Source organism: Pelodiscus sinensis, chromosome 16, assembly GCF_049634645.1.
Source record: "Pelodiscus sinensis isolate JC-2024 chromosome 16, ASM4963464v1, whole genome shotgun sequence".
Lineage (NCBI taxonomy): Eukaryota > Metazoa > Chordata > Testudines > Trionychidae > Pelodiscus > Pelodiscus sinensis.
In genome coordinates, this window is record NC_134726.1 from 17581040 (window position 1) to 17605359 (window position 24320).

The 24320-nt window shown below is 40.0% G+C and overlaps 1 protein-coding gene across 8 annotated transcripts in view; it reads right to left on the reverse strand.

Moving 5' to 3' along the window:
- Positions 1-24320, reverse strand: part of SNX29 (sorting nexin 29) — a 463946-nt gene that overhangs the window by 275853 nt on the left and 163773 nt on the right. For all 8 annotated transcript variants that reach the window (XM_075899351.1, XM_014577718.3, XM_014577716.3 and 5 more), the window contains one exon: positions 10264-10370. In XM_075899351.1, coding sequence (XP_075755466.1) covers positions 10264-10370 — 107 coding nt within the window. The remainder of the gene's footprint in view (positions 1-10263; positions 10371-24320) is intronic.

Genomic DNA, 24320 nt, shown 5'->3' on the forward strand with positions numbered 1-24320 from the left:
TGTTGTTGTTCTCTCTCTCAACTTTTATTACTTTTTTCTTAACTGTTATCGCCTCTCTCCACCTCACTCCAAATTCTTCTACCAGTCTCTTCCCTTCTCCCTCAGCAAAGAAGGCTTTTTAAAAAGACCTGTGGCTGCCTGAAGTCAAATCATCTGGCCCTTATTTGATTTATAGAAGTTCCCCCTCTCTCCCCCAGCTGCTTCCATTCTGCCCTTAATACCCTCAGTATAGTTGCTCCTGGCTGCCCTGAACTAACCCTCTCTCGCCCTCTAACCTACTCTGTCACAATAGGTACAAAGTTGTGTTTAAAATCATATTGGTCAAAATGTTTTCTAACACAATGCATTTTTCTAGGATAGATAAAAATCCTGTAAGTAATGGCAGGAAGTCTTTTGGATATTTTCCAGGAAAACATATAAAGAAATTCTACAAAAATGGAAGACACATAATATAAATCAAGTGTTTGCAACACAGCCTCATTAATTCATCCATTGTAGAGATTAGAATTAATTTCACAAAGATCTTACAACAATCAAAGAAAGGTCTCTAAAGTTTGTATTTTAATTACCAACAAAAGCAAACAATTTAAAAAACTCCCTACTCATTGGAGAAGGATAATTTATGTATTAATTTATGAAAGAAAATGGCACAAGATGTGCAAAATTTCACAGCAAACTTAAAAAATTAGCAAGAATTGAAAAACTATAAGGCAATTGGATGTAGGAAAAATAAAGCAGGGTTTACGGTGGGATGGGAAAGACTTAAAGAGAGACAAACAAGTATAAATGTTCTTAGTCAAGCACAGTCATCTTCACTGTTCTAAGAGACCATCACCACCATCGAAGTAATACTGTTGTCAAGAATGTTTCTAGCCTTGAAAACATTTCTTGACAATAGCTAGCAGTTCTCTGTGGAGCATGTGTGAGTGGTTATACAGATGCCTGTTAGTGTTCATTATTTGTATTGTGGATTCTTGGTACCTCGGACAGCTGGTGTTTGCCTTGAATTTGACTTTTTAAAGAACACATTTTACTATTGATTGCATTCTGTTTTCCATGGGTTGCTGTATCTATTCTTTCATTTTCCTGATATATATCTATATATCTATAATTACACAGAATTTGCTGTCACATACTTTAGATGCTACATGCAACATTCCAGATTGTAGAATGGGGATTCAGCATAATACATCATGTATTGGGGATTCAGCTCTCATTATGAATAAAATAATATTATGATTAAACATAAGATTCCCAAGATACATCCATTTATCCTTTGCTCTGTGTGCCTTTGGTAATCTGTTTCAATCACTGCAGCTGTAGATAAAGATTTTGAAGGGCGGAGGTTATTTAATTTATATTGAATAGTGCTCTTGAACATTACATAAACTAATGACTGAAATGCTAACAGCTTGTACCATCAAAGAAAAATTAGCTCAATTATGGAATTAGGCCCTCAAGTATTAATTCAATTCACTTTATTTTATCACTGTTCAATAAAAACCAATTTCTGCCTCAAAATGTATTATTAAAATAACTGTGGCACTAAAAAAACCCAATGCCAACTGGTGAAGGACTCATTGCTCTATATCAGAAAGTCCTGACAGGCCTGTCAAACTCACTATACCCAGCTGTTTTATTGTATGTATCTAAAGAGGGACAAGTGAAGTATCTAATAAAAGTTTGTGTGATACTGATTTTAATAATCACTGTGAGAGGTATGTACAGATTATATTTTTAAGAACTGTGTAACTGTACTCATCTTTTAAAATACAAGTCTCAAGAAGACTAGACAAATAGGTTTTGCCATACAAAAGGAGGTAGATTCTGTTTGTCTTGGTCCTCATGTAGATTAAGCAGTGTAAGACTACAGCATGGACACTCCCCATTTTTGCATATGGAGTAAACCAAAAATGTGAAGGCAATTTGATCAAGCACAACAGAAGAGGAACTATGCTGTCTCTTGTGTCTTTTTCATATTTTCCAATTTCATAAATAGGCCAATGCGTGTCTGGCAGGGCCAGCTTCAGGGATCAAGGGAATCAAATCCCAGATGTGGTGTACTGCCCCAGCCTGAGCAAATCTTGAGCAGATCTTACCTACCATATACTTGGGCTTTCCTTTATTTAGATTGGCAGACCATGGGGCCCCTGATCTGTCAAAGAATCTTGACTGCAGGTCACAGTCCTTCTAGCAAGGTCAGCCCCACACCCTCTGTCTTTCTCTAGCTGCTGCAGTTCCTGACCCTACAGAGAGGCCGGGATCCACCAGACTACTTGGCTCTGCCCTGCTGCCTGTGTCTGGTGCCCATTGCCAAACTCCCTGAATTATTAAATGTCACCCTTGCTAGGAGGAAGGCGCCAGCTGGTCCCTCTTCCTTGACGTGGAGTTCACGGGGTCCATGGACCTACTTCAGGTACAGTGTTGAAACATCTTTCAGCCTTTGGGCAGTGATGTCTCTTGTAGTGCAGTCCAAGTTTCTTTCAAAGAAAGGGTGCCAAAATACAAGTTCACTCACAGGGCCATTTTCCCTAAGTCTAGCCTGGTCTTGGGGAAAAGGAATTTGCCCATATGCCATATGTTGCATTGGACCATAATTTTGTAGGTGAAAAAGAACTACATTTTGAATGAGCGCCAGCATTCCCTCTAAGATGCGGACAGCACAGCTTCACAGGTGATTTATCAGCCCCGCTCAGTCCGTCAGCTCTGTGCACAGAACTCTGAGGTTCTGACTGGGCAGGGCTGAGTAATCACCTATGAAGATGAACTGCCGCGCATCTTAGAAGGATACTGCTGAGCACTAAATTCGGAGTTTGCCATGATTTTAATCATGTGCTGTGCTAAGACCACAAAAGTAAAGGCAGACCGACTGCCCTGGTACCAGGAAGTACCATCTAGATGAAATTACTTCTAATAATATTTCAACTGAAAAAATCCACATATGAATTTGCAGTTTCACAGCAAAGTTATTAATCTGTTCCATATTAATTTAAAACAACAGCCCTGACATTTCATGGCAAACCTGTATGCCATTTAAAGAGACCATAGAGTGACAATTCGCAAACATAGTAGTTAATTTCAGCTAATGTGCTGCTCTCAGTTGCCTACTGAAAGAAAATACATGCTGCAGTCGAGAAACTATGAACTAATTAATAATGCCAATAATTTGTGGCTAGTACACAGGGCACATTAAAATGGTATGGTTTTATATATATACTAAATGGACACAGAACTTGCATTTTAACTATATTTTAAATCCCTGATTCACAAAGATACCATTTTTCACTTCTTTCCCATAACACAGAGGCAAATTAAACCAAACAAATGTACAGTAAACTTCCAATAATATGGCACCTTTAGGACCCAGGGAGTGCTGGATTATCAGATATGATGGACTATAGGAAGGGGTAGCTATGAGGGGTCTGGGGTGGAGTGGGGGGGGATGCGCCCCTTGGCGCTGCGGGACCAACCTGGCAGCACCCCAGCTGCTCTGCCTCAGACTTCCCCAAGTCAGCCGCTGCTGAAACAGACCAGCGGCTGACTCGGGGAAGCCCAGGGCAAAGCGGGTTCCAGATGGTGCCGGACCCTCAGGAGTGCCGGACCACTGGATGCCAGACCACTGGAGTTTTACTGTATTTGTCAATATATTAAAAAATATCAGACTAACTCAAGAAAGGTATTTTATTATTTTGTTAGGGAAATAAGGTAATAAACCAATTGATTTCTTTATACAACAGTCAATAAACATGCTGCTTCTTTTCTAATCATCCAATAAAACAGACCATTGAACTCTTACCATGTGCTCCATTTCAAACCCCACTGCTTGAAGGTTTGATTAAAGGTTTTAAAAACCTTAACTCTTTTAAACAAAAGAACAACAAAAAGAATCTTTCCTCCCCCTCTATCTCTTTGTGCCCAGTTAGGCTAAGACACTTCTTGCCTTACATGCTGTAAAGGAGTTCGGAGAGCTCGTTTAAAGAAAATGGGCACACAATATGCAAGTTCAATAAAAGGAGGTTCCTACCATGAAGAACACCTCCTTCCACATTTATAAAATTTTCTCAAACACAGGCCAAAGATCCACAACCTCAGAATTACAGTTTATTTGTTTATTACAAAAAATCTGAAAACAAAAATTTTAATGCATCATAAGTAGAGTCTTACATTAATATGTCTTGAAAAATATTACCTTGCTATATTTCTGTGATTACTTTTTGAGTGAAGATAATTTTGTGAAATGGTTTCTAATTGAAAATATCATTTTGTGCTTACACTGACAAAAATAGCTTTGCCATCAGAATTTCCTCTGCAGCCCAATATGTTTCCTGACTACAGCTTCTGAAAAATTCTTTATTAAATTGCTACTTAGCATACTGAACTGAAGAACAATTCTACTAACAAACCGAAATTTTTTGGTGAAGAATTCAAAAATTCAATAAACTTTCAAGCTGGAAATCCTTGTATCACTCAGGAAAGGAAAGACACATCTAATAAATCAATAAAAATACGTACATTTATTCTTATTCACACATATCAATAGATGAAGTCTTCAAAGCAGTTTAAGTCTTTTTTAAAAATTAAACTGAATTGAAAAAAATACTAATTAAAATTTTTTACTCATATAAAACTGTTCCTTGTAGTATTTAGAAAATTCCATTACTAATGGAAAGCCAGTGTACAAAACTATAATTTATTAGAAAAAAAACACTGGCAGCACAAAGACTGATACTTGTTTGACAAGAATGCTGAAGGCTGACAGACAACTCCATTTTCAAGAGGTTACACTATTTCATTTTTATCTGAAAAAACATAGAGGTCAAGCATACAGAAACTGTTCTAAGACATAAATATATTATTTTCATGTAACTATTGAATAAGATAATAAAAACAGCCATATTGGGCCAGATCAATGGCCCATCTATATCAGTATCCTGCATTTTGACAGTGGCCAACACCAGACACTTCACAGGAAAGGAACAGAACATGCAATAGGTGTTATGCAAAAAAGTAAGTGAATAAGAAAATATTTTCTCAACATCAGTCAAGATTTTATAGATCTCTCGCATATGACTCTTAGTGATGTCCTTTCCAAGCTGAAAAATCCCAGTCTTTTTAACGTCTCCTCATACTAAAGCTATACCATATACCTGATAATTTTTTTGCCCTTCTCTGTATCTTTTCCCATTCTAATATATCTGCGACGGAGCAATCAGATCTGCATGCACTATTAAAGAGGCAGATATACCATGAATTTATACCATGAATTTATACAGAGCCATTAAGATATTTTGTTTCTTATTATCTATCCCTTTCTTAATGGTTCCTAAGATTCTGTTTGGTTTTTTGCTGCTGCATACTGAATGGATGTTTCAGAGAACTATCCATAAACTCCACAATCTCCTTATTAATGACCATCCACAAGAACCCAAAGATCTCTTTCTGCACTTTATACAATTTAAACTCTTTTGACTGATTTGAAATTAAATTAATGAAAAACTGAAAAGTTAAAATTCTGACTGAATCAAGAAAGCAGCTCACATACAAGAACAGCATGATTCTGAAGCCTCAGATTTCAACTGGCCAAGTACTTAATTACTCTTTAAAAAGGCATAAAAGATATCAAAACTGACAAAAGTTAAACCAAAACACTCAACATTTGGTATAATATCACACAATTGTAAAATAACTTTCACCAGTATCAAATATTTCAAAAAGCTCTGTTTGAAAACACAGCCAGACAATCTGACAGGCATTTGAAAATCTAAATGTAACCTTTTTTTTTTTTTTTTACTATACGTCAAATTTCATAAATATCTAAATATTCATAAATGAACACTTACAGTGATCTGCTCAGCATTTATATTAGAAATTGAGCAAGTCAAACATTGTCTTCGCATGATGAGCATGTGGAAGGTCTGAGTGAAAGAAAGTTATCCAATCTCCCATTCTGGGTGTCTGGAAACTAATTCTTTAGGCATGAAAAACAGGTATAATTCAATTTTAATACTTATAATATTTAAGTTTAAATATTTGACAGGAAACATGGTGAAGTATTACAAAGTCCACTGAGAAATTCAAAAAAGTAATTCAAAGCTTTTGGGGAAACTGAGCTCTAAAACCTGAGCACTGTATTTCAACAGATATTATTTGTATAAAAGCAAAGCCTCCGGATATGCTGCTTTTGCACATGCTACAAAAGCCCAAAAGATGTGGACAGATATTCTCTACCTGTTCTGGCTCCCCTCTATAAAGAAGTCATTCCACAAACCTTCTATGATTACAGTAACAAAGGGCATTCCAGGGATCAGGGAACTGCGGCACACAGTTTCAGTGCCCTGAACCTCTATCACAGCAATGGGTCCAGTCTCTTTATTTCCCATTTCCTGACAGGAATAATCTGCATCAGGAAATAGAAGGCCCATTTTAATTATCGAGTCTTTAGTAGCATCTTTGTAAGACACATTAGGGGCATTTTGAACAATTTTTTCTGCATAAGCTATAATTTAAATTTGATGAAATGCAAGTTTAAACCATGAATAAAATCAATCATGAATAAGGCCGTAAATTGTACAAGCCTGAAACTGCAAGAAAAGCTGGTTTCTGTTCTCTGCAATTAGACATACTTAAGAAAAGTCACAAAAAATTAGAGTGTCAGATATATTTTTTTCCAATCTTCCATTACAAGTGCTCATCTCTTCATTTCAGGAAATGTTCATTACTTGTCTATAGCCACAAAAAGAAAGACACTGTAAACAATAGTGTCCCTTATGGATCTCAATCCAGCCACAGATCTTGTTTTTGTTTGCACATCCTGAACATCAGTCACAGCTGTTTTTTGTTTTGTTAACTAATCATTAGCAATGCCAGCTCTGCCAGGACAGCAAATGTTCAATGACTACTTATTGTGAAGCTATATAGAGTTTGCATTTCCCTGAAGAAAATGTAAGGTGGAAAAACTTCTAGGGCAGGTGAATTTATGTAGACAAATCCTTCAAAACCACTGCAAATCAAAACAGGTTTATTCCTTATATACAACAAAATCACATTAGTTGCACAAAGTAAAACATGTCTTACTGTGCATTTAAACTTATTTCTGTGTTTGTGGATTTGCATTATAAATATCTATAGAGACTGTTTTCCTTTGTATACAGAATCAGGTACAATTTTAATCTGGTCCCATATTATACTAGGTTGACTGAGAGACACATATAAGGGCACACACATTGCTCAATGTTACTCCAAGGGCATGTCTATACTGGGGGTTATTTTGAAATAACAAGGTGAACATCCACACTACCAAGCCTGTTATTATAAATAATAACTCCTACTTGTGAAGAGGAGTATTGGGCTTGTTTTGAAATTGTTATTTTGGGAGTTATTATTTTGAAATAACTTATTTCAAAATAACTTGGTAGTGCAGACATAGCCCCATACTGTCAATGACAAAACATTAGGTGCTTGGAGACTGATCTTAAACTTTGTATTAGAAGAAATCATGGTAACAAGAATAATGTTCTTTATGTGGCTCTTTCTAGAAAGTGTCATACAATGCTTTTAGAGTGGAACTTATGCATAAGACAGACATTTCTCAATAAATATTCATACTGTTTAAAGCACTAAAAGTGTTTCTAATAAGTTTTATATGGACGTTTATTAAGTCAACTTTCTACTGGTTTTTTTGTAATAAAGTGTGACTGAATACAAGTCCATAACGAATTATAAGAAGAAATTCAAATCATTGTAATATTATAAATGATTATAATATGCACTCAGGAGATACCACTAACCAAATTCTCCACAATGGAAAACAATAAAGAAACAACTTTATATACTACAATGTATTGCATGAACATTTCAGCTCAGCTTCTGTTTTACCCATTTTTAATTTTTCATCAGCCTATCAAAGCCTATCTTATATTTCTTTGGTGACTGCAGGATCCTGATTGTCAGGTAACAAGTTCAAGGGGGACTCTTACTGATATTCTGCAAGTGGTGTGTCTAGAGCTCTGGATTACCTTAACCTGGTCATACCAACTGACTCTTCCCTTCCCCAAAGCTCCTGCTGCATAGCTCTGCCACAACAGCATTCAGAAGTGTTTCCCTTTCTAGTTCTCATCTGGACAGCTACAATGGGCCCATGTAAAAAGTGACAGCACTCTTCTTGAGAGAAAAAGCAAGAAGCAGTGTCAGACAGAACCTGGATTATTATAGTCATCACATTCTATCTTTAGGCATGTGACTCTCTGAACACAACATTGTAACACTGAGCAGACAGGCAGGCTGCCTGCATTAGATATGATTTGCAGCTACACTTTATAATGGAGCAGGAGAGTCTGCAAAACTACAGAATCAGAGGAATACAGAGAGATCAGATACTGGCAGCACTCTCTTTCATGGAAACTTTCCAGTGTCATCGGAAAATCTTGAGCCTCTGAGAAAGCAATATAACAGCTGAGATCAAGTTGTTTTTTCAATATTTATGACATTTTAACTGGATTTTTTACTAAGAAATGTACCTCAGACAGGTTCAGCAACAGGAAAAAGCCAGATAAACTCAGAAAAGGGGTGTACCATTTGAAAAAGTGGTGGTGAAGCATAAAAGGATTTTAACCATGTTTTTCAAGGACAGTATCCACCTGTTCAAAGAGCAGACAATTTTTGTCAAATATTCTCCCCATAGCTAGAAGAGAGTTTGGCTATTCAAGAGATTAGATCAGATGGGGATATATGTGGCCTTCCTTGCATAAACAAAACATGGTCAAAGACACAGGGAAAAATCTCAAGTGATTACGGAATGTTTGGCTAGAGACAATGATTAAATAGCTTTTATTTTTGTTTGGGAATTTCATATTTATTAACTTATAGTGAAGGTTATGTCTTTAACCCTTTTTTCATAATAAACTTACTAGTCTTCAAAAGGTAGAGCTCATGTTTATCACAAGCTCCATCAATATAGTTACATCAACAGAGTTTGTAACTTCCTTCAATCGTTTCAGTATTAACATCATATCCATGGAACTCAACATTTTACACCAATGCAGCACTAACAAAACATGCCACAGTTCTGGCACATCAATTAGAAAGTCCTCAGGGAAGTTACAAGATTCATAAGATACACTATTAAAACTTTTAAGTTCAAAAACATCTCAAGAAAGGTAAAAACGCAACCAGGGGCGGATGAGAGTGCCGCGGGGCCCAGGGCAGCGAAATTTCGCGGTGCCCCTCCTTTGACACGGCGCATGCGCGGGGCCTGGGGCAGCCGCCCCGCTTGCCCTGCCCTAAATCCGCCACTGAAGGCAACTGGAAAAGGCAACACATTTTGTAATCTTATGAGGTCTTGACGTGGTGATTGTAACTTATATGAGGCCTGAAGCATGTGGCACAGAGCAGTTACAAACTCAGTAAGTAATGCTGGCAGCAACTGTGGCTTTTATAGACACTGTTTTACTCAGGATGACCCTCAAATAAGTTACCAGTGTCTGAAGAGATTCCAAGTATTGCAAACTGGTTCCAAAATCAATGGTGTAATTAAATATATATTTTAACATAGAAAATAAAAATTAACAAAATCAGCATTGTATACATTTTTTAAACTGAGAACAAGTATATATGGTATGTTTGAAACTGTTCAAGTGTAAGTCAATTTTGGTACTCAAGTGTGGATATTAAGAATATTTTCCACAGGAGAAAAAAGTTATTTTTCAAGATTTCCATGACTAAAAATTACAGTATCTTCAATCAACTTATATTTTTTAAATAAACAGTTCAAAGCATTATTAATATCAAACTATTTATTTAAAGAATTAAAGGGAGACACCAAAATTCAGTTTAAGAATGGAAATTGTTTTTCACCTTAAACTGTTAAATCACTGCCACTATATACGTAATTAAATTGTCAACCTGTGTGTCACTCTGTACCCTAAAATGTTTGTTGAGTTATTATCAAGAAATGGAAACAACTTTGTAGTTGAAAACTCTTTTTGTTCAGAATATCACCAGGTCAAATCATTACTGAGACTTGCAGTCTGTTACCATCCACATTTTTCAATTCTCAGCCACTTTGACTTTATGAGTTACAGCTGTGCAACAGCAAGACATGTATCTATGCCATGCCAATAGTCCCAGACCATTGAGATACAAACATTTAGTTTGTATCAGGAAGACTGCAGAGACAGTAATTACTTGGCCCAACAGCCAAAGCTATCTGACAGCATGGGTTTTCAGCTACTAACTCTGTAATGCGTCTTCTAAACAAATTCTTACCTCAATCAGTTTTCTTTCATAGGAGTTTGCTAGCTCCTCGTTGTTTTCTGCTTGCTTTTGCTCAGGAATAGTAAACTCCCCATCAATATTCCAAAGGTTTGGCAGAACTAAAACAAAAACAAAAAACAAAAAGTTTATAAAAAAAATTAATGTAGTAAACTCTTGAATCCTTTAACCAGTCTTTCAAGAATGAACAGCTTTTAAAAAAAACCCTTGATAATAAGTATCGTAATATTGTGCAAACTGTAGGTGAGCAATATCAAACAATAAAATAAATACTGAAAAAAGTAATTCAATGCCAAAGGTCTTTCTTTCAACACTTATGTACAGTACAAACCTTGTTATCCAGCACTTGAATATCCAGAAAAACTATTAACTAGCATCTCCCCATAGACGGCAATACAGTTCCCCATTGGGTTAACTGGAAAAATTCTGGTAGCCATCCGGCATCATTTTCCAGCTCTTGCAGAAGTCATGTTTGCAAACTTGCAGCAGTAAGACTGTACTTGTCCTGCCTATGAGTACAGTACGATGGCTAGCAGTACACCAGCAACAGGCAAAGAACAGAAAAGAAAATAGGTTGTGCTGATTATAACCCAGGGACCTAACTAGGCACCTTGATAGAGGAGAGAACAGGAGCCAATTGATGCACCAAAAGAGCTTGGTGTGTGTTGGCTCATTGACGATCTATGATATTAAGGCACAGAAAGAGGAACTGACGAAATTCGTGTCAAGTGCCAAGATGATCAAAGCAATCGAGAAACGCCATGCTTTGCACAAACCAAAACTGGAACAATCAAACAATATACTCTACAAATGGTTTTCCTTGAAGCATTCTGAGGGAACTCCAATTTCTGGCCCGATATTGCTCGAGAAGGCCAAGGACTTTTAAAAGCAGATGGAAATGACTGAGATCTGTGTTTTTTCTGATGGTTGGCTGGCATGCTTTAAGATGCAACACGGTATCAGAAGGCTTGATGTCTGGGGATTTAGGAGTGGTTAAACTCACTCTTGGACTGGAAGACGCAGACAGGATAACTCTGGAGGCTCTGCAAGAGGAAGGTTCACTGGTGCCTTAACCTGTGATAAATCAGTGATACCTGTCACTGATATGCCAGGGATCTCACCTTAGAGTGAAAAGAGGAGGGCAATCTCTGCACCTGGGGAGCACCCCATAGAGTCGATAGAGGCAACTGGAAACAAGGATAGAGCATTAGTGACCAGTAGAGCCAGGCCATGGGTTCAACAAGTGATCCCCAACCCAACTGAGAGACAAATGCCAACTCGCTGGTCAATAAATGGCCCCAATATAGGCCAGGCTATGAAGACTGGGAATAGCAAGATCCTGACTTTGACACTGAGAAGTCTCAGATTTCCAGGGATAATGGTGGAAGTAGCCCATTATCTGGTCTAACTCCTCCATTCCCCAAACATAGGAGGACAAGTGGTGATGGTAGAAATGATATCACTGCACCAAATATGTCTCCATTGTCAATCTCAAAGTCAGTAGTGGTAGCAAAGTAGTTGACAGTGCTACAATAGTTGTGGCACTCACCTTCCTCCAACATCTGCTGCACAGAACACCACAGTAGATCCCTTTTGTTGAATTTGTTATTGCTCCCAAATAACAGACCCAAAGGTTCAGCAGTCAACCTAGCCAACAGGGCTATAAACAACATAGCGCCACCAAAGACCTGGACCAAGAAAGAGTCTTGACAGAAAGAGAGAAGAGATCTGTTGATGCCCGATACATCAACAGGCATGGAAACAGCTATTGTCGGCATCACCTTTTATCAGTACCAGGCTCAAAAGAAACCTTGGGACCAAAATCAGAGTTGATGGTTGTAGCTGGTTGGGGCTCCTAGAGGGACTCCTCCTCCTCCAGGTCAATGGGTGGCCACTCTGCCCACCACTGAGGGCACTAAACAAACCCTCAGTTCAGTAGTCCAGGCCCGGGTCTCGGGCAGGGCAATAACAAAGGGTGTGCCTAGACTACATGGCTCCATAGACAGAGCCATGTAGATGAGTTTACTCGGCAAAGGGAAATGAAGCAGCGATTTAAATAATTGCCACTTCATTGACATCAAAATGGCCGCCGCACTGTGCCGATCAGCTGTTTGTTGGCACAGCGCAGTAGTCTAGATCCTTTATGCCTTGTGAAAGGATCTGCCAACGAAGGGTTCTGGGGTCAACAGATCCCCGTCTAGACTGCCACGCTGTGCCAACAAGCAGCTGATCGACACAGCGCAGCGGCCATTTTGATGTACTCCCTTTGCAGAGTAAACTCATCTACATGGCTCCGTCAACGGAGCCATGTAGTCTAGACACACCCAAAGTGAAGCAAATCAGTAGTCCAGTAGCCCAGGCCTTAGTCCAAGGCAGGCAAGAACAAATAGAAGTAAGCACTAGTTCAGCAGCCCCGGACTTTGTTCAAGGAGGGGCAGTAACAAGCAAAGGCAAACAGTAGTTGAGTACCCCAGGCCTTTTTTCAAGGTGGGGCAGTAACAAACAGTAGCAAGCAGTTTGTCTCCTCATTCAAGAGGAGCTCAGGCAATTTGCCTATGGTGGCAGAGAAGGGGAGACTGCCACCTGGCAAGTGGGTGGTAAAGAGGGATGCAGGCCCATCCACTCCACTGTGTCCCAGCCTGAGGACCTAACAGCAGCAGAGCCATCTGCTGCTGGGTCAGAGGGGATCCAGCCCACAACACGCTGACTCAGGTGCACTTAACTGTGGTCAATGTTCCCTGGACTACTTCCCTTCTCCCCCTCTGCACATATCTGGGCTTTAGGCTGGTCTCTCAGGGGGCTAAGGCTTGTCAGGTCCGGGTGGTCCAGGCCAGTCCTCAACCCCTTGCAGGTCCAGCAGTTCCAGCCAATCCTCAGACACAGGCCAGCGCAGGCGGTCAGGCCGGTCCTCCAGGTCAGGCACGGCTAAAGGTCCAAGGCAATCTTTGGGCATGGACCAGCACGGGGGTTCAAGCCCGTCCTCAGGGTCAGGCACACCTGGTAGTCCAGGCCAGACCTCAGCCTCCCAGGCACGGAGTGCCAAGCAGACCTCTTGCCTCTCTGGAGGCTGGGCCCAGACTGAGCTCTAAGGCTGGGCTTTTATAGTCCTGGCCATGCCTTCTGGCTTCCGGTCAGGTGACTGGGCAGGGTGAGACACTGCCCAAAATGGGCTCCTGGAGGAGCTCCTCCCCATCCAGGTCAGTGAGTGGCCACTCCACCCCAGTACAATGGTACAGGCTCTTTAACCTTCCCACATGATACTAGAGAATGATTTCAGAGACCTGCTTCATCCTGCATGCTGACATTAATACTATGCCAATCCATGCTCTTTCTGGAGTAGAGTTCCCACTAGACCTAGAGTGGTCTTGGTTGATCTTATGTGACTTTTTCCTTTGTGCTGTCAATGGGTGGGGGCAGCTTTTCTCCATCTATTCAGGAGGCACTGGCTCCAGAGTGTAAAATAGAAGCATTCTCAGAACCTGAAGCAGGCTACATAGTCTGTTTGAATAGGTGCTGCTTTAGGTGAAGGCCTCTAGGCACCTGATTCATTTTCATGAATACTTTACAAGTCAAATACTATTCTTCGACGCAGGGCTTGTCCAAGTGAGTAATGGATGTGTGGAACATTATTGGGATCACTCCATCACATGGCACACAATGTTTAAACCCTGATGACAGTATCACTGGGGAAATGCTCAATTAAATCTAACCAACACTAAAATTACCCACTAAGTATATACAGCTAGGAAAAAGACACTACAAGATAGAGACACTATGAGGTTAAGAACTACACAGAGCTTCAACCCCTGACATAGTTAATAAGAGGGAACTGAGGGTGGTCGGAAAGGCAGTGCTGCCTCACATAGGCAAGGGAGGAACTACAAGAAAGAGGCCCATGCTCTACCTCATAAGAACATAAGAATGGCCATACTGGGTCAGATCAAAGGACCATCTAGCCCAGCTTCCTGTCTGCCAACAGTGGCCAATATCAGATGCCCCAGAGGGAAGGAACACAACAAGTAATCATCATGTGATCCCTCTCCTGTCACCCATATCCAGAAAAACAGGCTAGGGACACCTTTCCTGCCCATCCTGGCTAATAGCCAATGATGGATCTAACCTCCATAAATTTATCTAGCTGCTTTTTGAACAGTGTTAAAGTCATAGTCTTCACAACATTCTCTGGCAAGGAGTTCCACAGGTTGACTATGCACAGAGTGAAGAAAAACTTCCTTTTGTTTGTTTTAAACCTGTTGCCTATTAATTTCGTTTGGTGACACCCTAGTTTTTATATTGTGGGAATAAGTAAATAACTTTTCCCTACTTACTTTTTCCACATCAGTCATGATTTTATAGACTTCTGTCATATCCCCCCCTTAGTCTCCTCTCCTATCACTTCATGCTGGTACTATGAGGCAAAATCTTTGGGCACATACACATACCACCTAAATGGAATACATAGCTGCACATACTTGAAGGGTTGCAGACATGATTGGATGAACAAGCAAGTTATTAAAAGAAAACAGAAAACCTACAAAGAATGGGAAGAAAGAATGGATCAGGAAGGAAAGGTACCTCTTGGAGGTCAAAAAGCAAGGAAGAAAAGTAAGAACTGCCAAAGCAGAGTTGGATCTTGCAAATGAAATTAAAACAAATGGTATAAGGTTATTTACCAACATAAATAAAAGGAAACCAAAGAAAGAAGAAGTGGGACCAAAAAACACTGAGGATAAAGTGGAGATTAAAGATAATCTAAGTATGGACCAACATTTTAATGCTTTTAATAAGGGTAATGAAAAAGCATTATGGGGGCAATAGCATTAGTGAGAATAAGGATATGAAATAAATTATCACATCTGAGGTAGAAACCAAACAAACAGCTTGGGGGGAAGCACTAAAAATCAACTATATGCAGATTCTTAGCACAAATTTTGTAGGGGAAAGTAGTTAAGAATATAGAGGTAAATGGTAAGTGGGATAATATACAACATGGCTTTACAAAAGTAGATCATAGACCAACCAAAAGAAAATAACCAGAATTTTCTAGACAAAGAAAATTCAGTAGATCTAATTTACAAGGATTTCAGTAAAGCTTTTTGTTACAGTTCCACATGGGAAATTATTAGTTACATTGGAGGAGGCGGGATTCACTTGAGAGTTGAAAGGTGGACAAAAAACAGGTTAAATAGGAGAATACAATGGGTCATGCTCAAAAATGATTGGTAGTGTTCCTCAAAGATTGCCCTTAGGACCAATCTTATATAATATTTTCTCTGTGCTTTTGTCATCAAACAGTGGGAGTATGCTAATAAAATCTGTCAATGTCACAAAGTCGAAAGGGTGGGTATTGTCAAGACTATCAAGGGAAGAATTAGAATATCAAAAAAGAACTAAAACAATGGGAATGGAATGAAGTTTAATTGTACAAAGTCAGACACCTAGGAACTGTCAAAAATAAATTTTGTTATAAGCTGAAGATGTCTCAGTTGGAAGCAACAAAGGATGGGAAAGACTTGTGTGTTTTGGTTTATCACAGGAAGATTGAGCGGCACCAGTGTGATTCTACTATGAAAAGGACTTTATGTGATTCAAGGATGCATGAGGTGTGATATGGTGGGGTTATTACCATTACATAAGAGACAGTGAGACCCCATCTGAAACACTGTGGCTATGTCTACACTGCAGGCTTATTGCGCAAGAAATGTTTTGCGCAAGAGTTTAGATGTAGCCTGTGTGTAATTCTGATCTCTCATGCTTTAAGAATAATTAATTCAAACTGGAATGGATGCAGGGAAGGGCTACTAGGATGAAGAGAAAAATGAGAGGAAACTTGGCTTGTTTAGTGTAACCAATGAAAGCTGATGGGAGACACAATTGCTCTCTCTATAAACACAACATTGGAATAAATACCAGGGAGGAAGAGGAATTAATTATGCAAGTTAAGGGGTCACTGTGGTCACAAGAACAAACAAACTGTTCATCAACAAGTTTATGCTTGAAATTTGACAAAAGTTTCTAGCCATCAGATGGGAGAAGTTCTGGAACAGTCTTCCAATGGAAGTAGTCAGTGAAAAAAACTTGTTTTAAGATTGATGTAGGGGGTGGTAAGATTGCCTATAATAGCACGTGGTTCACACACAACATCTATTAGAAAATCTCTCTAACAGCCATTAGACATTAGAAGGAGAAGGGTGCCCAATTACAAGAGAATTCTTCTCCATGTTTCTGGCTGTGGTGTTTTGCCCACATCAGGCCCAAGGACTGGGAGGAGGGGGTAACTGCCTCAAGCCGAGTGATACAAAAGAAGGGAGCCTCCATGGCTGCTATTGCCTGAGCCCTTTAAATTGCTACAGGAGTGCAGTGCAGTGTGCCCTGGGTGGTTCTAAGTGTTAACTATGAGGTGCCCTTTCACCTATGGCCCTGCCCCTTTCTAGAATGAGGAACCTTATCCAGGAGCCCAGCAATTCTGTCAGCCACTCTGGCCCACATACTCAGCATCTAACTGCCATATTTGGGGTTGAGGTTGGTAGAGACATCCTGTCATGGGGTGGACTAATCCTGATGTCCCTACAGGAGGCCAGAGGCGTTGCCACACCCCATCCCAGTGAGAATGCAGAAAAGAAGTCCTCCAGGCAGGATAGAGTGGCTGCTGTATAAAAGAAGCTGCTGGGCTAGGGCCTGGCAGATCCCTCCTGGAGCTCGACCCAAACAGAACTAAGGGCTGACTGGGAGAACAACAGCACTACAGACAGCTCTGAGTGGGAGCTGGACTTCAGACCTGGTCAGAACTAGGTCCAGCAGCTGAAGACTAGCTGGTAAGCCAACGGCAACCCTTGCAGAACCCTGGACAGTGGGAACTCAACCACAAGGCCCAACAGAAAAGGGCTAGACAGAGCAGCTTCCCAGCGAAGTGGCCCAGGGAACACGACCACAAACAATCTCTTTGAGACTCAGCAGGTAACTGCTACTCATAGGGTCTGTGGGCCGGGGCCCAGGAGAGTGGGCAGGCTTAGGTCCCCCCCAACACCTAGCAGCCACAACAAAGGTTAAGAAGAAGCCTAGTCCCGGGCTACTCTTCCTCTCCTGCAGATAATCGGATAGCGAGACTACAAGACTCCCCTCAGACACCAAGGGACATTCACAAAAGAAGGGTGGAGCCTTTTCACTGCCTCAGGGTTTCACCTTCCTATGGAACATGGACCATCAGTTGCTTGCTGTTGGAACTATTGTAAATGGTGGATTCTCTGTAACAAGTCTTTAAAACAAGATTTTAAGATTTCAGTAACTCAGCCAGAGGTTACGGGTCTATTATAGGAATAGATAGATTAATTTCTGAGCTCTGCAATAAACATGAGATCAGGGTAAATGATTTTCTTTCTAGCCTTAAAGTCCGAGTAACTTTATGAGAGCAAACAGAAACTGTAAGAAATTCAAGATTGTCGGAGGGGAGATTGAGAAAATCTGAACAAAATAAAATGTAACAAAGTGCTGCATTAACGTCTGTGTGCATCTACAGACTTCCTAAGGAACAATAAAAGAACCAGTGACAAAAGTGAGAGATATTTCTGTGAAACTGAATGACTGTGATTTTAAAAAAAAATGTGGACCAAGAAGATCACGTGAGGCAGAAACCAAAGCATTTTCTAATGGACAAAGAAATAATAAAATTTCTGGAGGGAGATCAAACAAAAACTAGATTAATAGTAAAAGGAGATTGCCTGCATAAGGAATGTGAAAGTGTAACCATGTACACAGTTAACTGATAAACCTGGGCTCATCAGTTAACCTTCATAGTTATATGCAGGCTCCCAGTACCTGCAAGGGAGCTGGCTTAAAAGCTGGTTTGCTATGCCCACTGGCTCCTGGAGAGCCACCTACACCCTCCACCAGTGTTGCAGTAGCGGGGGAGGGGCAGGCGGGTGCCAGTGCACATGGGGAGCAAGCTTAAAATCCAGCTCCCCACGCACACCTGCCCTTTCTCCTGTATCAAAGGAGGGAAGGCAGGACCTGGTGCGCACAGAGAGACAGTTTAAAAGCCAGCTCCCACCACTCACTGGCTCCCACCACTGCCCCACTTGCAAACATGTAATAGGATTGTTTCTCATAAAACCATACAGAAAAGAAGCAGGTGAAAGGGGCTGGCTGATGGCACCCCTTCCCCCATCCGAGTCTATCCCAAGACTTGTACTTCTCTCAGGAAGGGTGGGGGCAGAAGCCTCCCCTCCCCCAGATTTATAAGGGAACAACTAACTGTTCCCTTTCATCAGGGAGCAAGGGGAAAGTGCACAATTTGCTGCATTCTTCACTCTAGCTAGAGGATGCAGGGGGGAGATGAACCTGGACCTGTCCCAGCCGGGGGACATGCTCCCCTCCCCGGGATGTGCCTGCTGGAGTTGCAGCAACTATGGAGAAGAACTTCTTCCCTGGCCCCAACCTGCTGCAGTGAGAGAGGACTGGATATTCCTCTTTCCTTTGGTTAGCCTGCATACTGAACCCCTCATCCTCATGCCCATCCCCACCCTACAGCAATGATTTAAATGAAGCACGTACGTTTTCATTTTATTTAAAAAAAATTGACTTAAGGACCAGAGCAAAATCTTTTTATATATATATATATATATATATATATATATATATATATATATATATATATATATATATATATATATATATATGCCATAGAGTCCATCAGATCGCTATTTGCCAGCAAATCCAAAAGCAGGCAGGATACTAACAAGCATCAAAACATGAAAATTGACAGAATAAAGAAAGTGAGCTGCTTTTCACATCTGAATGTATTTTCTGATCAAAACACATCAATCAGACATAGCAAATAAGAACATGAAAGGCTTGATGTGAAACCGGTATTGAACGCAGACTCCTCTGAGCTTCCCTTCCTCACTATGATGGTATAAACAGGTAGGGTTTTTAGTTTACTTTGAATAGAATTTAAATGCATTGTACAAAGTGCAAACAGGTTCATTTCTGGGTATTTCTCTTTACTGGTAACACAGAGAAAAAACATCCCACACAAAATGTAAACCTCAGCCTTAGCGTTCATAGGTTTCCCTACAACGATCTCCCTATATTAGATCTCAGTTGCCAGTGTCGAAAAGAACAAGTCCTGCCTCCCTTAATTCCTGGGTAGAGTTAATGAGCTGTGCAAGTTACAACTAGCCAGCAGAAATCACTAAGATAAAAACAAACAGAAGCAGCAAATGGAAACCTGCTCCCTGTTCCTAAAAGAGTAACTTTTAATGTACTGGCTTGAGTGTATTTGCACCTAAATCCTTCACATGATGTAAAGTGACATGACTGCTATGATAAACACCTTGGTTAACAACTAGCTGAAGTCCTTTTAAACAGGGGGGAGGGTTATATAAACCTCACTGGCAGTTAATGTTACTTAAGAGGATAACATTTCTTACACCGTACACTGAATATTTGGTTAGCTGAAATCTGTAGTTGGTTTTGTGAGATGTACTATTTTTGACCATAAATTGTTGCACACTACAGGCTGAAAACAATGTTTATTGTTTTCGAAAAAAACTCAGAGTAGGAATAAAAACTCCAGTAACTAAATTGATCAGAGTTTAAAAATATGATTAAGTAGTGTAAGTCTGTCTGTGAACGTTTATGCTCAACCAATGGAGAAAATAGCTTGAGGGAAGGAATTTACTTTTTAAAAATGGTGTTAAAGTGGAGCTGATGAGCAATTAGACAGCTGGGTGTGACACCTGGTCTATCAGTAATGTAGGTAAGGCATTTGTACTGTAGATAAGGCATCAGCCAGTTAGTCCTGTACTGAAGGAGCTTCATGGCTAGATTCACACTGCACTTACCTGAGTGTTGCATTTTACATTATTTTTTCAGCTTTTCACCAAGAAAAATAAGCAATCACGTTCACTTTGGAATTAGCTACATATAAACACTTCAATTTCTGTTAGAAATGTATTAATTCAAACTGTCATAGAGATGATCTTCCTCTTGTCACTTTACCATAATGTGTACATTGTTAAAACATAACTAATAACAAATATCCGTGTTAACAGATGGTCAGCAAACAGTTAAGGTTGCTAAATAAAACTACAAAGAATGTGTACCATTATATAAAATATTTATACAACCCAAATATTATAAACTATGAAATTCACACTGTAACATTTTGTAAGCCAGCTAGACATCAACTTTGATACCAATCCATATACGTGCAACAAAACAAACCTCAACAACTTAACTTTTCCCTGTAACGAAATAGCTACCCAAGATATAGTGATCCTACCTATCCATACATTAACTTACTCTCAAAATTGAGCCTCCAAGTCTTCTTCATAAAAGCTTGTTTAAAGGAATATGCAGAAGACTGAACTAACTTATAGTCCCAAAATTTTCAAAGTGTTCCATCCAATTAGGAGAGATTTAAAACCTTCATGATGAAAGATGTCTTCATAATAATAAATATACCTCTTTATCGTGTAAATACCTTAACTGTTACAGTATCTAATTGTAAAAATCCAGTAACCTTTATATCAGGGGATCTCAAACTCAATTTACCTTAGGGCCAGTGCCAGTCCTCAAATCCTCCTAGTGGTAGGGTTGCCAGATGGTTGAAACAAAAATACTGAACACCCTCCTCCCTCCCCAAAAAGACACCAGGAAAAAATTCTGTTGAAGGGGGGGGGGGGGGAGAAAGGGAAAAGTAGGGGGGGAGGGGGAGACCAAAGTTGTTGAGCAAAAACACACAAAAAAACAAAAAACAAAAAAAAATAATGTACCCTTTAAAAAAGCATGTCCCCTTTAATTGCAGGGATAGGAACAGGGGAGCGGTTGAGCACTAAGCACTGCTTCTCCTAGGACTTTTTGCCAGCAGCCATGTGAACCAGATAAGCATGGGGGTGTTGGGGGCCAGAGAGGGATCGGGGGGGAGGGAAAACTGGGCACTGAGCGTTTGTAGGGTTGCAGGTTCCCCCTACTCAGGTTAGAGCACGGGTACATATGATGAATGCCCTAGGGCACAGATAGGTCCAAAGCAAAATTTACAAAAGTGTTAACTTAAAGATTAAAAAACCAGGCTATACTTCTAGAATAAGCAAAACAGATCAGGGATGAAGCTTACAAAGAAAATTTCCCACATAGGAAAACAAAAGACAGTTGTGGATATCTGTCAAACAGCACCAGAAGCAGCTGATCAGCACTGTGACATAGCAGCTGGAAGTAGCCCTGAGAGGAAAGGATCAAAACAAGCGAGGAAATCTGGTATTCAGCTGATAATATAATTGGCAACAAATATTACAAGGAAAATTAACACACAGTACGATTTGATAATTACTTTGTCTTAATGCTATGGCATCACTTGCCAAACAAAACTACATTATGGACAAAAGCCTAGCAATTCAAAACACAACAATATTATTCTAAAAACTACCGTATTTTCCGGCGTATAAGGCTACTGGGCGTATAAGACGACCCCCTAATTTTTTAGTTAAAAGATGGGGTATAAGACGAAAACCTAGCACCCCTCCGCCTCCCCCGCTTTGCTCCCGGTGTCCCTGGTCTGCTGGAGACGGTCCCCAGCAGACCAGGGCACCGGGAGCAAAGCCGCAGCAGCGGCGGGGTCCCGCGCCTCTGAGGCTTTGCCAGAGCAAAGCCTCAGAAGCACGGCACCCCGCCGCCGCTTCGGCTTTGCTCCCGGTGCCTCTGGTCTGCTGGGGACCGTCTCCAGCAGACCAGGGACACCGGGAGCAAAGCCTCTGAGGACGCCCCGGCAGCGGGACAGCTCCGGCGCGCCGGGGCTGTCTCGCCGCCGGAGCCCCTCTGCGGCTTTGCAAAGCCTCGGGGGAAGCCGCCTGGGATGCCCCGCCACCAGCTTCCCCCGAGGCTTTGCAAAGCCGCGGAGGGGCCCCGCCGCCTGTATACCCGGCGTATAAGACGACCCCCGATTTTTGGGGGATGTTTTTTAGCATCAAAAGTCGTCTTATACGCCGGAAAATACGGTAATTCCCCTTTTACCTCAAATGCATAGTTAAGGGTACTAATGTAAATTCTGTTGGTGAGCTATTTCTCCACTCCAAAATGAAAGCAAAATAGAACATTATAATTAACAAATGCAAAGTGCTACCCAAACTCTCTATTTCACATCACATTTGTAAAATATGTAAATGCTTCATAATACCTTTATTACATAATACCTAATTACATTTTCCCATCAATTATTTTCCAAATTCTCCAAAATCAAATTTAAACAAGGTTTTGCTTTGATTTAGGTTTTATACAGAAGATTACTTATGTTAAATATTTTAGTGTCCTTCAACAAATTATTTTCAAAAAATGCAATACAAAAATAATCCTTAAAATACATTGAGAGATTGGCAAAGAAGATAAGGAACAGAAAAGATGTCTTCCTTCATCTGAGATATTGGTCAAATTTTAATTGGTCTAAGATGCTTTTCAAAAAGTTTTAGGACAAATTACTTTCATGATCAATATTTAGTCTCAATAAAATTGACTGTAATGTCCAAGGTGGTAAACAGAATAGTCTTTTAATAAATACATAATGGCAATTGCCATTTTTAAAAATACCAGTACATTACCAGTATCAATATCATTGCTTTATAATGGACCTTGGAATATCTTAGGTACAAAAGACGGTATTTAACCAACTGCAGTCAAGTGAATAAGTACTCTCAACAAACTGCACCGTTTTGCAAATCAAGATGCAACAGATATTATAGTATAAGAAAAATGGTACTCTCATACTTCCAATATATCTATAATCTATAAACTATCAGAAGTCTAAAAGTAATCTTGAATTTCCTACTTTATAATATATTTTAAATGTTCTCTACACAAATGTAATAAAACAGAACAAGTATTCAAAATAAAACATTAATAAGGCCAAAATACTAAGCCCATTCAGTTGGCAGAAAACTTATTCTTAACATATGATATACCTATGATATGCACTTTTGACTTCAGGTGTAGATGCCTTGCCCTAAATGTATCTGGATAGAGTGTATCTTATTGATAGCCTTTGTTTTGTTCCAATATGTGTGGGTTTAGATACAACTATTTCTTTGATAACTTTCACTGCTTATCTCCTCTGTGTGGATGGGGAACAGGGGCTTTTTCCGCAAAAAGAGGCAATTGAAAAAAGCTTAGGTGCCCTGGTGGCCATTCTGTAAATAGCAATCAGAGTTTCCTTTCGAGAGAGCGTCCATGCAGTCTGGATGCTCTCATTTGCGAAAGTGCCTTGCTTTTTCAATGCATTTTTGCAGTGTGGACACTCTCTTGCACAAAAAAATCTCTTCCGCAAAAAACTTCTTTTGCAAGAAGCCTGTAGTGTAAACATAGCCCAAGTGACAAGAAGAATGGCTGATATGGGCGATAGACTGCCAAAATTTCCCTATTTCCAGCTAAGCCAGCGATATCAGAAGAAGCTTTCACAATTTGCTTAAAAAAACCTACACATTAAATTCAGTGCAGAATTTATAGCTATTGTCTCTTATTTAGGGCATTCTGTATACTGCCTAGGAAAGGGGTGGATCTCAGAGCCTGGGCTCCAGACTGAGAAGGAAACTCTACACTACTATTTTGATCCGATCCCACAAACCCAAGTTAGTTAACCTAGGTTCTGAGACTTATTGCCACAGGTGGGTTTTTTGGTTTGGGTTTTTTTTGGGGGGGGGAGGTTGGGTTGTTTGTTTGGAGGGGGTTGGCGGGGGGTTGTTTATTTGCAGGGTTTTTTTTGTTGTTTTTTCAGTGTAGAATTTCTCTAATTGAACACAGTGACTTTTTTTTTCTTTTTTTACAAATACACACTACATACATGACTGCTACAAAGTAGAAGAAATGCACTTTAACTCATCTGACTAAACCTTCTGGAGGCAGGAAACTAATTGTTGCTCAAAGAAAGAAAAAAATGTCTGCATATGTGTGTGTATGTATTTGGGGATTAATTACTTGAAGCAAATTTTAAAAGCTATTTTAAGAATTGCTGAGTCAATCTGGCTTCGAGTAAAACTCTTTAAGCAAGACACTTCTGAAATCAGTCT